At 43.1% G+C, this 15,868-nt stretch overlaps 1 protein-coding gene across 1 annotated transcript in view; it reads right to left on the reverse strand.

Annotated features, from left to right (window-relative positions):
* The window catches only part of COL20A1 (collagen type XX alpha 1 chain), a 76,057-nt gene that overhangs the window by 14,922 nt on the left and 45,267 nt on the right, over window positions 1-15,868 (reverse strand). The window contains exons 20-27 of the mRNA XM_043986075.1: window positions 13,754-13,792; window positions 11,792-11,930; window positions 11,113-11,255; window positions 10,228-10,337; window positions 7,803-7,961; window positions 7,564-7,641; window positions 6,652-6,738; window positions 3,074-3,127 (exon numbers count right to left, since the gene is read on the reverse strand). Coding sequence (XP_043842010.1) covers window positions 3,074-3,127; window positions 6,652-6,738; window positions 7,564-7,641; window positions 7,803-7,961; window positions 10,228-10,337; window positions 11,113-11,255; window positions 11,792-11,930; window positions 13,754-13,792 — 809 coding nt within the window. The remainder of the gene's footprint in view (window positions 1-3,073; window positions 3,128-6,651; window positions 6,739-7,563; window positions 7,642-7,802; window positions 7,962-10,227; window positions 10,338-11,112; window positions 11,256-11,791; window positions 11,931-13,753; window positions 13,793-15,868) is intronic.

The following is a 15,868-nucleotide window of genomic DNA, read 5'->3' on the forward strand; positions in this document are numbered from 1 at the left end:
AGTCTGAATGCATATTAAAATAGACTTTCTTTATCATCCTTGAGTTGTTTGGGTGGTTTTTTTTTTGGTCTGCATTTTCCTTTGCAACATGGCTAATATGGAAATGTATTACTTAACTTCCCATGTATAATTGCTTGACTTCTCAAGGAGAAGGAGAGGGAAGAGAAGGAATAAGAGAATTTGGAATTATAGAAGAATTTTTAAAACTCTTGTTTACATATGATTAAGAAAAAAACAAAATAAAAATTGTATTTTAAAAAAGAAAAGGACTCTGGGAAGCCACAGAGGAACCGGTGGTCTCATTGTGTCCTTATTCTCATCTTGCTACTCTAAAGACTTTGGGGAATTTCTCCTTGGGTGAGATCAAGGACACTTTCCCTTGGTTGAGCTGAGTTTTTTCACTTCTAATGGGAAAGCTCCCTCATGCTTTTTCTGGCATATGTTCTCCTATGCATAACTTTCCTGATTTTTGTTTTGCTATGATTTGGATAAGCGGGATTTGGGACAGGGGTTACATGAGGATGGCAATAATAGCACCTACCTTCCAGGATAATCCAGAACCTGCCTTGTGAGGATCAAATGAGATAATAATTGTAAAGCTCTCAGCATAGTGCCTGGCACATATTGAGTGCTATGTAAATCTTTTTTGTTTGCTTGATTTTGTGGAGCAATGAGAGTTAAGTGACTTGCCCAGGGCCGCATAGCTGGTAAATGTCAAGTGTCTGAGGTCAGATTTGAACTCAGGTCCTCCAGAATCCAGGGCCAGTGCTTTATCCACTGCACCACCTAGCTGCCCCATAAATCTTTTTTATCATCATCATTACCTCCTCACTAGAGGCAGCAATGGATAGAGTGCTGGGCTTGAATTCAGGAAAACCTAAATTTAAATTCTACCCATAGCTATTTACCTGCTGTGTGACCCCATATCAGCCATTTAAGCTGTCTGTCTCAGTTTCCCCAACTGTAAAATGAGGATAATAATAGTACCCATCTCTTATGGTTGTGGAAAAGGTCAAATGAGATAATAATCATAAAGTACTTGGCACAGTGCATGGCACACAGTGGGTGTTTAATAAATGCCTGTTTCCTCTTTCATAATTTTAACCGAAGAGACCAGAATCTGAGGTCCTGGATGACTTGGAGTTTCATTTGGTTTACCTATTTGGGGAGCAAGGGTTGGACTGACTTCTATGGCTTGATACCAGGAAGGTCTAAATTCATAGGAAAAGACAAGAGGCAGAGAAAGCACTAACTTTGCCATTCACCATCTGTGTGACCTTGAGCAAGTCACTAAACTTCTCTGTGCCTCAGTTTTCTCATCTATAAAATGAGGAGGTTGAACTAAACCATATAATCCTACTCCCTATGGTCTGCTGAGTTCCAGGGAGGTGGCCGAGGTGCTAAGGCTCCTTAGCCGTCCCTATCATTTTCCTACTTCTCTCTCAACAAGGAATTGACAGGAAATGGAATTGGTGCTGACTGGTACAACTCCTCCAGGAGGGAGGAGAAGAGCTGATATCTTGTGGCAAAAGCTTATTTTCTAAAGGGAGGAGCAGAACCTGATGAAAGACCAGAGCAGGGCAAATTTATTTCTTATTCACAGTGAAACTCACTGGACGCTTAGTAGGCATTTGCTAAATGTGCGTTGGATTGAAATCACAGAAGTTTCCAGGCTTTGGTTGGCCTGGGAAAACTGAATGGATATAAAATACTGGCTCATCCCCAGGCAGGGACTACTCCTGAAGAGGTCATAGGATTATAGTGGAAAGCCATCTTAGGGATCATTGTTCCAATAGAAGGAACACACATTTCACATTGGAAGGTTATTTAAAGGCTTACATCTTCATTTTATAAATGGGGACAGCTAGGTTGGCTCAGTGGATAAAGAACTGGCCCTGGATTCAGGAGGCCCTGAGTTCAAATCTGGCCTCAGACACTTGACACTTACTAGCTGTGTGACCCTGGGCAAATCACTTAACTCTCATTGCCCAACAAAAAAACTAAAACATTTTATAAATGAAGAAACCGAGAATAGGAGAAGGTAAATTGCCTGACATCCACAGGTAGAAGAGCCAGGATTTTAATTTAGGCTTTCTGACTCCAAAAATCTACCTCTTTTCCCACTGCACCATGAATCAGAAAGTATGTCTAAGGAATACAAGGCTGGGGCTATTCTCTAGGAAGATGCAGAGCCCTGCGGAAAATCAATCACACTTTGTCCCACCCTCTCCCCATTCCTGCCTTTATACACAGATATGAAGTCTGTGACAATAAACAAAGAGAAACCTTAGAGCAAAGGGTGCTTCATATTTTTTGGCATGTATCCCTTTTGCAGTCTAATAAAACCAACAGACCTCTTCTCAGAAAAATAAGATGGAATGGGGGACATTATTGCCAGAAACTAACCCCAGGATCCCTGATTTGGGGGATGTAGTGCTGAGAGTGTATGTTATCAGTGTATATATAGGAACCTCAGGTCCTTTTTAGACCCCACTGGTGGCTGACCCTTTTCCCCTCCCCTTCTTCCTCCCCTGAAGCTGCTATTCCTGGCATCCTTAGTCTCTCATATGTGAGCCATTCCCCTTCCAGTATACCAGGATGGGCGGATCCCCCCAGTTTATCATTATGAGGGGATCTGGGGAGAGAGGACTCTGCTTCCAACCTGTGTCTGTCCTAGTCATGATTAGTATTCATGGAAGCTCTGAAGTTTAGATTGGTTTTCTACAGACTTGCGAATTCACTAGAGGGGAGGGCATGATCATGAGGTGGGGAGCACAGAATTTCCCCAACAGAGAGATTGATCCTTCTTTAATTCTTTATCCCTTAAGCTCGGCTGCTTTGCATCCCTGGGTGTTGGGAGTAATGTTATCGTCAAAGTTAATTAGTGCAATGGAACTGGGTCTCCTTCCCCTTCCCTCCCTCCTTCTCCCAAGAGAGGCTTCCCCACCCCCACCCCAGCCCCTGCAGCAGCACGTTCTGCTGACTGGTGCTTCCCTGACAGTCTGGCACTGGATAGAACCTCTGCATAAAGATTCGGGGGATCCCACAAGCCAGAGTTTAATGGTTTACTTACTCTAGGTCCTGGAGTCCCTTGCTCCCCCTGGATGCCTCTCCTCCCTGGGGTGCCCTGGAGAAGTACAAAAAGCAGCCTTGCCAGCAAATCCAGAACCTATGTGTGTCACCCACCCTTCCTTGGGGAGTGAAATAAATCACAGCTCATCCTCATTCTTCCCTGTATAATCAGCCCCTCTAGGCATAAATCATCCCTTCTGATAAAAACCACCCAAGTCCCAACAGAGGCCAGTGAGAAGTCTTGTGGGAGCAGGCAGGCCAGGGCAGGGGAGTACAAAGAGGCTTCTCATTTCAGGGCTGAGGGGGAGGGAAGGTAATGTTTATTTACCATATTTTGTCTTGTCCCAGTAAGGCCATTAATTGGAGTGAAATTTTCCAGACAAGAGGAAGGATCAGGAAGGAGAAAGAGCCCTGCATTGAACTCAAGAGAGCTGAGTTCTAGTAATTCTGTCACTGTGTGACCTTGTACAAGTCCCCTCACTGATCCTGTTTCCTTCTCTGTAAAAGGAAGGAGGCTGGACTCGCTGATCTCCAAGGAAAGATCTGTCATTCTATGCTTTTAAAGATGTATGAGGGGGCAGCTAGGTGATGCAGTGGATAGAGCACTGGCCCTGGAGTCAGGAGGACTTGAGTTCAAATCTGGCCTCAGACACTTGACACTTACTAGCTGTATGATCCTGGGCAAGTCACTTAACCCCAATTGCCTCACCAAAAAAAAAAAGTATGAAGCTTTATGAACTATTTTGTATCATGAATCCTGGAAACAGGCATTTCAAGCAAAGAATTATCCCTAAAGGAACCTAGGGTTTAGAGGTTGTCTAGGTCACAGTAGAGTTGGATTTAGGATGAGAACAATCTATTCAGAACTTCTACCAAGAATCCCCCAGGGAAGCAGGATGGCAGTCCATTGATCCTAACTCTGCCTGGGAGAATCCAGTCTCAGATTGGAAGCTTACCCTTGTCCAGTCCAGGTGCTGCAGAAGTGCTTAGGGTTATTACAAAACAGTGGCTGGTCCTGAGCTTTTGGATTGAGGGAGTTTAATGAGGAGCTCTGCTCATTAGGCATCTAGCCAAAGAGCTGCCCTGATCACTAGGGTCACTACTGACTTTTTCCATCATTTCCTTTCATTCCATCATTTCCATCATTTCCTTTCTCTCCTAACCACCACCTCCTCTCTCTCTCTCTCTCTCTCTCTCTCTCTCTCTCTCTCTCTCTCTCTCTCTCTCTCTCTCTCTCTCTCTCTCTCTGTCTCTCTCTCTCCTTATTGAAGAAATAATCTCTGGAGACCTTTCACAGAGGGGTGAGGCCCACTGGGGCTGAATCTGGAGAAGTGTACTTGGCCATCATTATTAATTCATCCACTCCCCACCAGACATCTAGAATTTTCCTTACATTTTCTGTGTCACAGAATGGATAGAGATGGCCTCAAAGCCAGGATGACCTAGGTTTAGGTCCTGTCTCTGATATATACTGACTATGAAACCTTTGGCAAGTCACTTAACTTCTCAGTGCTTTAGGCAACTCTCAGGCAGCTAGATGGCACAGTGGATAGAGCACCGGCCCTGGAGTCAGGAGTACCTGAGTTCAAATCCAGCCTCAGACACTTAACACTTACTAGCTGTGTGACCCTGGGCAAGTCACTTAACCCCCATTGCCCTACCAAAAAAATAGAGTTTGTAGCTCCTATACTTAATTTAGGAGCTTTAAGCAACTCTCTAAAACTTAATGCCAGTACAGTTATCCCTTCCATACTTCAGGGGCTAGGGGTGCAGTGTACCATGATCTGGAAAATCCACAGAAATTTTTTTGACTTTCCCTTTGTACCAGAAAAAAAGGCTGGGTTTTTTTTTCTTTTATGGGGTCTTTATAGTACTTTATTTTAAAATTTGGGTAAAATATTTGATCATAGGCTCTGTGTCGTTTGCTGGCCTTCATGTGCTATCAAACTTCTGCAAAACTCCTCCCCAAATTCCCATCTAATTTCTTATATCAGCCAGTGATATATCAGAACCATGATGGGGAAAATCACAATGTGGAAGGGATAACTGTACAGATGCTAACCTTAATTGGTGGAGAAAGTTTACTTACCTTATAAGTAAGGTAATCCTTATGGAGAGTTCCCTATAACAATGAAATCACAGGCCCAGTCCCTCTCCCTCTGCCTTATCTGCATTCCAGTTATCCAGGGAGCAAGGCCCAGAAAGAGAATCCCAGCTAACAAGCCACAGATTCTGCACAAATAGAGAGGGAAGGAAAGCTAAGGAAGCACCTTAATTTCCCCCTAACATGAACCTTTATATGAAGGAAGATTGAAGAAAACAGTGCCTTGGAAAGGCTGCCTGGTCCCCAGGGCTCTAGGAAATAAGTAATACATTGCCAACCAGAACAACCTTCCACTTCCCTATCCCCATGCCCACCAAGTGTCCAGTCCTAAGGCTCTGATCTGTGCAAAGATAATCTTACAATACATTTCTTGGACATTGCTAATGTGGGAATTTGTTTTGCTTGGTTATACTTATGTGTTATAATGGTTTTGTTTTTCTTTTCTTTTTTTCCAATGTGGAGAGGGAGATGAGGGGGAAAGAAAACAAATATGTATTAATTTTTTAGAAATCTTCATACGGTTGTGATTACAAGGAATAATATTCTCAATGAAGTCAAGGTGGCCAAAACCTGGGCCTGCAGTAGATATTGTAATGGGGTCACTACACAGTCATCATGTAGCAAAACATGTGCTCAGAGATTGGGCTGTTTGGCCGAAGTAAATGTATTTCAATCTAGGAGATAGATTGGTCTTGTGCTAATACCTGACCTGAGCCCATTTTAAATGCTGAAAGATTGAAACTTTGGAATAAATGTGATTTTACACCTGATAGGAGGTCAAGGTAGCTCCACAGTCAAAATTCTTCCTGACCAAATCTCAGCATGATGAAGTGTCTAGCATTCTTTGTTGGATCAACATGCAATCTACTATGTCTCATATCATAGAATTGAAGGGCTGGGAAGGTGCCTCAGAGGCTTCATGTAACAGTTGGGTATATTGAGGTCCAGGAGGCTAACCTGACTTGTTTTCTGTCATACAGCTTGTCAGTGGCAGATTCTATTCCAGAACCCAGGTCTCTGATTCCCAGTTCTATGCTTTTTTTCTCTAGTGGGCCACTGGATCAGGTCTCGGAGAGTTCAAATTTCATCGGACTACCTTTGTTAACAATATTTACCATGACAGAATCTGACCCATATTTCCAAAGCAGCTTCATAGAAAGGACAGAAAGGCCTGACTCACCTTTCTGCCCTGTAATGTAAAATCCTCAGTGATCTCAGGCCCACCTGGCCCTGAGAAGGTAAAAAGAGTGAGAGCAGGGGCAGGGAACAGGGCCTAATGACTACAAGGTGGTCAGACCCATCCCCGAGAATGGGGTCAAGTTCTGGGGAACCAGCCAGGTGCTTTTATAGAATTGAGGGGGACCATTTCTGGATGTTCCCACTGCTTGGCAACAGCATAATTTCCCCTACGATTGTCCTTCTAGGTCAGACAGGTGTCTTTGGTCATATAATAAGGAAAAGAAAGGTGAGCTTACAGGGGGCCCTGGAGGCCCTGGAGGGCCAGGCTGATCTGAAGAGCAAGTGCAGGCAGAAGTCAGTGCAGGACAGGTTTCTGCGTCTCTCTGAAAAGAAAGGAAACATAATTGCCCACTTACACACATTTGTCTAGAACCTAGTGAATGAAGACCGCCATATATGCAGGCGGTAAATTGAGGGGCCCAGAAGAACCTTTTCTAGCCCAGGACATCCCACTCCAGCAGTGGTAGCGGGTACCTGCTTGTCTGGAGTAATTGTCCTGACTAATAAGTGTCACCAAGTCCTACCAGCCAGAACACAATGGTACTCATTCCTTAGTTCAAAGGCAACCTCACTTGTGAAGCTTTCCCTGATTCCCACTGCTCTTCTCAATTGGACGTGAATTTTCTAGTCTCTGAGTCCCTATAGCACTTTATTTGGTTTTTTTTGGGGGGGTGGGGGGTTGTTTTGGATTTTTTTTTCTGAGGAGGGAGGTTGTTTTGTTTTTTAACATTTTAAGTATGTCTTTTTTTTTTTAGTTTTCAACATTTATTTTTATAAGATTTCTAGTTTCAAATTTTTCTCCCTCCCTCTCTTCCCTCCCCCTCCCCAAGAAAGCAAGCAATCTGATATAGGTTATATATGTACAATCACATTAAACATTTCTGCATTAGTCATGCTGTATAGCACTTTATTTGTACCCTTCTTATGATCTTTACCACACTTTGTTATTTATGCATTTGATTTTTTTTTCTAGTAGACTATGGACTCCTTGAGGACAGGGTCCATGACTTATTTATTGTTCATATACTGTACTGAGCTTTGCACAAAGTGGGTTCTTATTAATTGTTTATTAAATTACTAAACAAATGGGGAGATGAATGAATGAGTCAATGAATGGGTCACTGAATGAAGGCATGTTATCATCATACCAGTGCAGGGACGTCACAGCATCTGTCCTCCTCAGCCCAGGTATCACTGCAAACAATCTGCAGGGTCTGGAGCTGAAACTGGAAACGCAGCAAAGGTAACAGTGTGATCAGGACAGCATTGGACAAAATGGCCAACCTAGACTCAACCAGGCTGAGTTCTGGCAAAGCCATGAAGTTAGTCAAGTTTGTCTATCCACTGACCACAACCCCAACAAGGAAGGAAATGATTCTGAGCTTACAGTTGCCGAACCACTACGGGGACCTCTGGTCTTGGTTAGTTTCCCCAACATGACAAATCCTGCAGTTGATGGGCTCCCTGCCTCATTGATCAGCCTCTCTGTGACTTTCCGACAATCAACATAGAGCTTGACCTTGGTGCGACTGACTGCCACATGTACCTGCCAAGAAAAGATCCAAGCAACATTGGCCCTAGTGTTTTATAGAGGGCAGAGGAATTGAATATATAAATGGAAATTCTGATGGGCGAAACCCACCCACCAGATCCAAAGGATGAAGTCCTTTACCTTGAAACATAAGAGAACCTGAGAAGCAACCAAAGCTAGAGACAACTCCAGACTGGCAATAATACTCATAAAGCCATCCCCTCAACACCTTCTCTTTACTGATAAACTCATAGAAAGAAGTATCTACCCCGGATGTCTCCACTTCTTCCCAACCCACTCACTTCTCAATCCTTTACAATCTGTCTTTTCAAGTCATCATTCTATTGAAATTGCTCTCTCCAAGGTTACCAGCTGTCTTGACTGTGAAATTAGGTACCCACGGATTGGGGAATGGCTGAAAAAAAACTTTTACCGTAGCATGAATGTAATGTGGAAATTTTTGTGGAGAAAGAAGTGACAAATAGAAGGAATTCAGAGAAACAAGGGAAGATTTGTATGAACTGATATAGAGCAAAATACCTGTCTTCAGAAGGGTCTCTAGACCACTAGGGCTGAATACTGAATATACTGTCAGACAGTATGTTTTAAGATGTATTTCCTTAATTGTTTTTCTTGCAAGGCAGGGTTCAATATGAAGTGGGGTGGGCTGCATCACTTCTGCCTCCTGGATTTCTTTTTGAATAATCTGCAGGCATCTCAAATGTGGCATGTCTAAATGACACCTGCCAAACTTCCCTTTTTCTGCCAATGGCACCATCTTCCTCCTAGTCATCCTGATTCATAACCTTGGAGTCACCCTCAGTTCATCCCTCTCTCTCACTGCACCCTCCCAGCCTGTATCCAATCAGTTGTCAAGTCTTGTCAATCCATTCTCTTGCACTCGTCCCCTCTTCTCTCCACTCATGAAGCAACAACCTTCTTTCAGATTTTCTCCTTATGATCTCTCTTCTGTACTACTGTATTAATCTTGGAATAGGTCACTTTGATGCCACTCTCCTCTCCAGAATTCATCCTTTGTACAATAGCCAAAACAATCTTCCAAAAGCACAGGACTGACTATGTCACTCCTCAGCTCACAAATCTCCAATTGTTTCTCCTAGAGAGAACTCTAGGATAAAATGCCAGCTCCTTATTTTGACTTTTCAGACCCTTCACAATCTGGCTTCCACTACCTTTCATTTCATGAACTCTCTTCTCTTGCCCAGCCTAACTATTAGCTGCTACACAGACTTATTACTCCATTTCCAGCCACTGCTCATTTGCAAAGCTGTTCCCCATACCCATCACCTCATTTTGACCTCACAACTCCCAGAATGCATAGCTTTGTTCAAGGCTCAGTTCAAGTGCCATCTTCTCTTGAAGCCTTCTCTCTGATCTGAGTTAGTGCTTTCTCTGTCCTCAGTTTTCTTCATGCTATATTTATTTATTTATGTATTATATCCTGCAGTAGACTATAAGCTCTTTAAGGGAAGAGACTATTTTAATTTGCATCATTTTGTTTAATTTTGTGTTATTTTGTATCTCCAATACCCAGAAAAATGCTTTACACATAGTTAAATTGAATTTAATTGAATCAAAGAATGGAACTTTGAGATCATTTAACCCAGAGGTTCTTAACCTGGGTTCTACATATCCAGGGCCACAAATGGATTTCAGGGTGTCTTTGAACTTGGATGGGGAAAAAAATTACATCTGTTTTTTAATATCCTCTAATTGAAACAGCATGTCTTTCCATTTAAAAAAAATATTCTTAGAAGGGGTCCAGAGGCTTCATCAGACTGACCCAAGAGGCCATGACACAAAAAATGATTAAGAACCCCTGATCGAATCTAAACTGCTTATTGTACAAAAGGAGAACAGACCCAGCCTGGGAAGCAGCTTGGTGCAGATCCCAGAGCTGATGGATGACAGAGCCAGGACAAGAGCCCAGTTCTTTCTTCTCTGGAGTTCACAATCCTAGCCCTGGCTTCACCACTTACAATTATTATCATAGGTAAGTCATCCTCCCTTCCGCACCATGCCCCACTTAGTAAAGCATTTAGCTAATGAAGACAGAAGATTTGCATAAAATGTAAAGAGATATGAACAAAAAGTAAAAAGCTCTCTAGAAATGCAGTATAGGAAATGTTTCAGGCAAGGCAGAGTCAGAGACAATTGGGCCCATAACAAGGAAACAGGATGGGAGAGGACCAAGAAGCAAGTGGCCTGTGCTAAAAACCCAGGTCAGCGACCAAGCTGTGACCCTCTTCAAAGTTAGGACCTTGTGGAAGCTCCCATAAAATATCTTCTTCACTTCCTGCAAATCAAATGTGACTTCTTGCAACTCAGCCTTGTGGTCACGATTGAAATAGGTCAGGGACTTTCTCCCAGCTGTAGGGGGAAAAAAAACAAATGATGACAGAGCAGATGACCCAAATTGGACACACCTTTCACCCTTAGTCTATAACCGGGTATGGAATTAAGGAGCTATGAGCCACTCCCAAACTAGTTCCTCAAAATGAACTTTCATTGTGGAGAAGGTGCTCACAATTGTTACACTATGTAAAGGATGGAGCAAGAGGGCTGGGAAGCAATCTGGGGAGAGAAGCAAACAGTAGGTTTGCAGGCAATTCTTTTATTCATTCAAGTGGGTAATATTGCAAAACAATGACCGATTCAAAAGTAACAAATATTTGTTGCACAGTGCACAACACATTAAAAAATAATGGTGTCACCTCCCTAATTATGTTTGACATGGAGGCAAAGTTTCAACTGATCTATTTGACTTTTAACTGAAGCTAGATGGATAGTAGTGTAAAGAGGTGGGATTGGGGGAGGGAGGTTGGAGTTAAGGAAGAGATTGCTCAGATGTCTGCCTTGGGTGATGGGGTGGGGAAGGATAGGGAGAGACTGGCCTGGAATCAAAAACCTTCAGTGGATAATGCATATTGACACAATTTAAGAGCTGGCTGTACATATTATTTGGCAGACCCTTAAAATGGGAAATTATTACCTGCCCCAGCTTTCCACAGCCATGCAAGTAGCTCCATTCTCATGAGTTTCAATTCACAGATTAATTGCTTAGAGTGACTGAGGGAACAATATTTAGGTGGAGGGTTGTCTACAGGCTTGGGCCCCCGCCCCTCCAGGAATCCCAAAATAATACCATCAAGGGTGACTCCAAGAAGGGGCTCAAAGGTCTCATCAGTGATCTGCCACAGCGCAAAGGGCTCCCTGGGTGTCTCTGGAAGCACACGCAGGAGAAAGCTGATGGTGTGCTCTGGGGGGAGGGCAGCCGGATGGATTTCACTAGATTAACACAAAGACAGATACACCCACCCCAGGAAGGGTGTTAGGGACAGCTCCTAGCAGGGAACTGGCAACCCAGGAGTGGGGAGGGCAGAATATCTAGACTATTTGAAGGCAAATGGGGGGGGGGGGACTAGTAGGGAGACAAAGGTCTTTCTGAAGCTCAGGAGTCACTGCAGGAAATATACTGACCCGAACCTTCCACATTTGGGTTCTTCTCAGTGGGAAAAGGGGAAAGGCCCAGCCCTTCCAGGTAGGGGCCTTTCTTGGCCTCTGGCATTGCCCATACAGAAGCCCCTTCAAGCAGACTTATGGTATCTTAGAATCATATATAGAGCAGCAAACAACCTCAGAAGGTCCTCTTGTTCAATCCCCTCACTTCACAGATGAGAAGATTGAAGCTTATTGAGATTAAGTAACTTGCCCAGGATCACAAAGGCAGTAAATGGCAGAATCAGGTTCAAACACAGATCCTCTTAACGAGCTCCAAATCCAGCCCCCTCTCCACCATCTTACCTTGCCTGCCCTGCTCCTACCTGGCTCGACGCATCAGCTGCACATCCCTGAAGAGCATATAGGTCCGAGTTCCACTGAAGACAGAGGGCTCCATTGAGACCCCTTTGATGGATGCATACTCCTTCTCCACCAGGCCAAAAGCTTCCATCATGTCAAAGCCTGGAACATTTGGGAAATGATCAGGGAGAAGGGAAAAAATAAAGATTAAGAGAGACCATGAAGGGCAAAAGAAATGGGGAGAGAGATGGGGGCATGGGCAATAGAGCAAAGAACAAGGTGTAGAAGAGGGAGAGAGAAAAGGAGGATGGAGGGGAAAAAGACATACATATAATCATACATGCATGCATTCATACATACACACACAAAGAGGGAGGAGAAGAAGGAGAAGGAAAAGAAGATGAGGAGGAGGAGGAAGAGGAGGAGAAAGAGGACAGAAAAAAAGTGAGTGATAGGGAGAAATGAGAGATAAATTGAGAATCCCCTAGGTGGCAGGGTTTGAAATTTCCCATTATCAGGTTCATTCTTTTCCTTTAGTTTTTTGTGATTTTTTTTCCCTTGACCCAAGTGGTGTTAACATGCATAGTATTAATATGCATGATCTTAGCATGTACCAGATCTGTCTAGGTGCAGACCTACCCTGGAGGCCTCCCTGTTCTCTTCTATTTGTCTTCTTGCTTACTACAAGCTGCCCCTCTCCAAGTGTTTTGCTAAGTAAGATGCCAACTTCAAGGCCCTGTGAATGTGAGCCAAGCCCTATCCAGAGCATAGGGCCACTCAGCACCTGTTGCCAAGTCCTTGGCCTACCCTGACATCATTACTCAGTGCCATAGGCCCTAAGCATTGAAAGGGCCTAGAGTCACTTCAGAGAGAGTCATCTTAGTGCCTTCCTCTCCTCATCCAGGCAGTCCGAAGAGAAAGAATTACTAGTATGAGATTCCTACAGTGCAAAAAACACATTATCTGTTTCTGTGCCCTAGCAGAAGTTTAATAAGCTGGTGTGTGTGTGTGTGTGTGTGTGTGTGTGTGTGTGTGTGTGTGTGTGTGTTAAAAAGAGATCCATAACGAGTTTTTCCTTCCTAACATGGTACCAAATGCAGTCAAAGAGGTGAAATATCTGTAGACTCTGTAAGGCTTGGAAGGAAAGTCAATTTTACCCCTGCCTGTCCCACCTTATGTTTCATATATTATAGAAGTTTCTGATCCATCAAAATTGTGTTTCCATTCCTGGCTCTTTATGTCACTTATTTTCTCACTCAGTAGAGTCCTATCAGGACTTTCAGAAGTTTCTTCTTTTCACTATGAGCCAATCACACCAACCTGGCTGATTTCCCTCTGTCTTAGCCAGTCATCAAAGCATTCTGACTCACTCCTCATTTCAAATATTAATTGGTATAAAGCAGAGGGTGAAATCTGAATTCATGTTTCTGGCTTATCAGAGCTTCCAGAAGGCAAAGAGGTAATAGCCAGTCATCTCCAAACCTAGAAGAGGAGTAAATTTGTTTTAAAAGATCCTCTTCCAAATACTCTTTCCTCCTACTCCTACCCCCACCATTCTATTGATTTGTAGTAGCCCTTATATATGCAACATCTTTAGCAAGAGTAAGATTGGAAAGAAAATTCCACACAGGGTGGGGTGTGTATGTGTGTATGTGTGTGTGAGTGCATTTGTGTGTGTGTGTGTGTGTGTGTGTGTGTGTGTGTGTGTGTAAGAGAGAGAAAGAGACAGAGAGTCAGAAACAGACAGAGGAGAGGGGAGGAGAGGAGGGAGGAAATGAGAGAGGAAGAAGAGGAGGAGATAGAGATTCTTTAGCATAGAAGAGACAGATAGAGGGAGAGAGACAGAGACAGAAGAGGAGGAAAAGGAGATAGAGATTCTGGGATTGCATTGTGCATACGGGAACAAGAACAGGAGGGAAGATGAGTCTGAGAGATCAGAGCTTGGTACACATTCCAAGGAAACAGGACATAAACAGGTTCCATACCTGGTAGAGAGCTGTTGGCACGGAGAGCTGGACAAGCCGCTAAGAGAAAAACAGAAAAAGGACTGAAGGAAGCAAGTTTAGCCAATCAGATAACCAGGTATTTCAGCCCAAGAATTGTTATGAGGAGGTACTGAGACAGTATTTTAGAGCTCATGTTCCTAGAGTTTAGGAATTACCAACCTTATATGCCCTCGTATGCAAATGTAACTGTTATCATTATTTTATAGAGGAAACTGAGGATCAGAGAGATTTAATTGTTTTCCTGTAGTCACACAGCAAATATTAGAGCCAGAATATATGAATACACACACACACATACACACACACACACACACACACACACACACACACACACATATATACTATCATACACAGGTATGACTAGCAGTCCTTTAAAGAGTCCAGGATGTTTTCTGAAATAAAACTCATTCACTATATAGACCACTCTCAGTTATCCATAAATGGGAGATTGTCTACAAGTTTTTCCTCCTCTACTAACCAGTTGGTCCTAGGCTGCTGACCTCATTGCTGATCTGGTCATTAAGAGCCTGAGTATATCTGCCCAGAAGAGTGTTTTTTTCCTAAGCCTGTTTCTAAATTCTAAAACTAAATATTAGTCATTAGTCATCTTTCCTCCACACAAATGAGAACTGTCAACTTTTTTAGACTTCATCCAATGAATGAGTCTTCCAAGTCCATTCATCCTGGAATAGCCAAAATCCATTCTTCTGGAAACAGAGAGGGAGACCTGGGGTGGTATTGCAGAGAGACAGCGAAAAGACCACTTTGGGGGAAATAAAAGTCATCTACCTGTTTAGAAAAAGACAGGAAGCAATATTCATACCTAATTAAAACTTAGTCTCAGGGGCAGCTAGGTGGTGAAGTGGATAACGCACAAGCCCTTAATTCAGGAGGACCTGAGTTCAAATCTGACCTCAGACCCTTGACACTTACTAGCTGTGTGACCTTGGGCAAGTCACTTAACCCTCATTACCCCACAAAAACACAAAAACCAAAAACTCAAATCTAAAGATAGGACTAGAGATTACAGAATGATAGAAGGAACCTGAGATTTAATCTAATCTAGCTAGAAGGAACCTTAGAGAGAACCTGGTCCAACCCCCTCACTTCAATGATGGGGAAGCATACCAAAGCCAAGGTCACTCAGATATTAATTAAATACCTTCTCCACACTCCTTTCACTCACTTCCACAACTTCCTCCTTATATGCATATCCAGCCTCTGTTCAAACACTCTGAGTGATGGCCAGATGACTATCTCATAAGACAGACCAATTAATGATCAGACACGTCTGGAATTTAAAACCCACTCTTGAATCTGCTGTTAATCTCAGTCACATGTATGAATGAGCTAGAGTCAGTCTACTCCCGATCCACATTCTGAGCCTCCTCTCTCATTGTGGAAAGTAAGGTCTGTTAAAGAAATTTCATGTGGGATAGAATTTCTCTGCAAGGGCGAAAGCATACTAACCCTGGGCTGGGCTATGTGTAAGGCTACCCCTATCTATACCATGTTGCTTGGTAGAAATATAGCATTTAGAATAAGATGAGCAAAAACTAGTTCCCCTGTCTTCCTAGTCAGACCAAATCTGGCATATTGGTCTCAGTTCCGGGAACTACATTTTAAGGGGATCACTGACAAACTGGAAACTGGCTAAAAAATGGCAACCAGCATGGAGAGGGTACTGGATGTCTTATAAGAAATGGGTAAAGGAACTAGAGGGATTTAACCTGAAGAAGAGAAGATGCAGGAGAGACTTGGTCACTATCTTAAATATGTAAACGACTGGAAAATATGGGAATGACTGGCAAGTGAAAGAGGAATTAGATTTGATCTGCTTGGCTCCAGAGGGTAGAGTGAAAGTTATAGGGAGATAGGATTTTGCTCAATATAAGGAAGAACTTCCTACCAGGCAGAGCTGGGCCACCCTGCCATGGGCTGTATTATTAAGCAATACATTTGCTATCTCTATGGGTGTTCGAGCTGAGTCTGAATGTCCAATCTTCAGAAATACTATTGAGGCAATACTTGTATGTGATGGGAAGGGAGACTAGATGGACATCTGAGGATTCTTTCAACTCTGAAACTATAGAA

The sequence above is a fragment of the Dromiciops gliroides genome, chromosome 2 (assembly GCF_019393635.1).
Source record: "Dromiciops gliroides isolate mDroGli1 chromosome 2, mDroGli1.pri, whole genome shotgun sequence".
NCBI classification, from domain to species: Eukaryota; Metazoa; Chordata; class Mammalia; order Microbiotheria; family Microbiotheriidae; genus Dromiciops; species Dromiciops gliroides.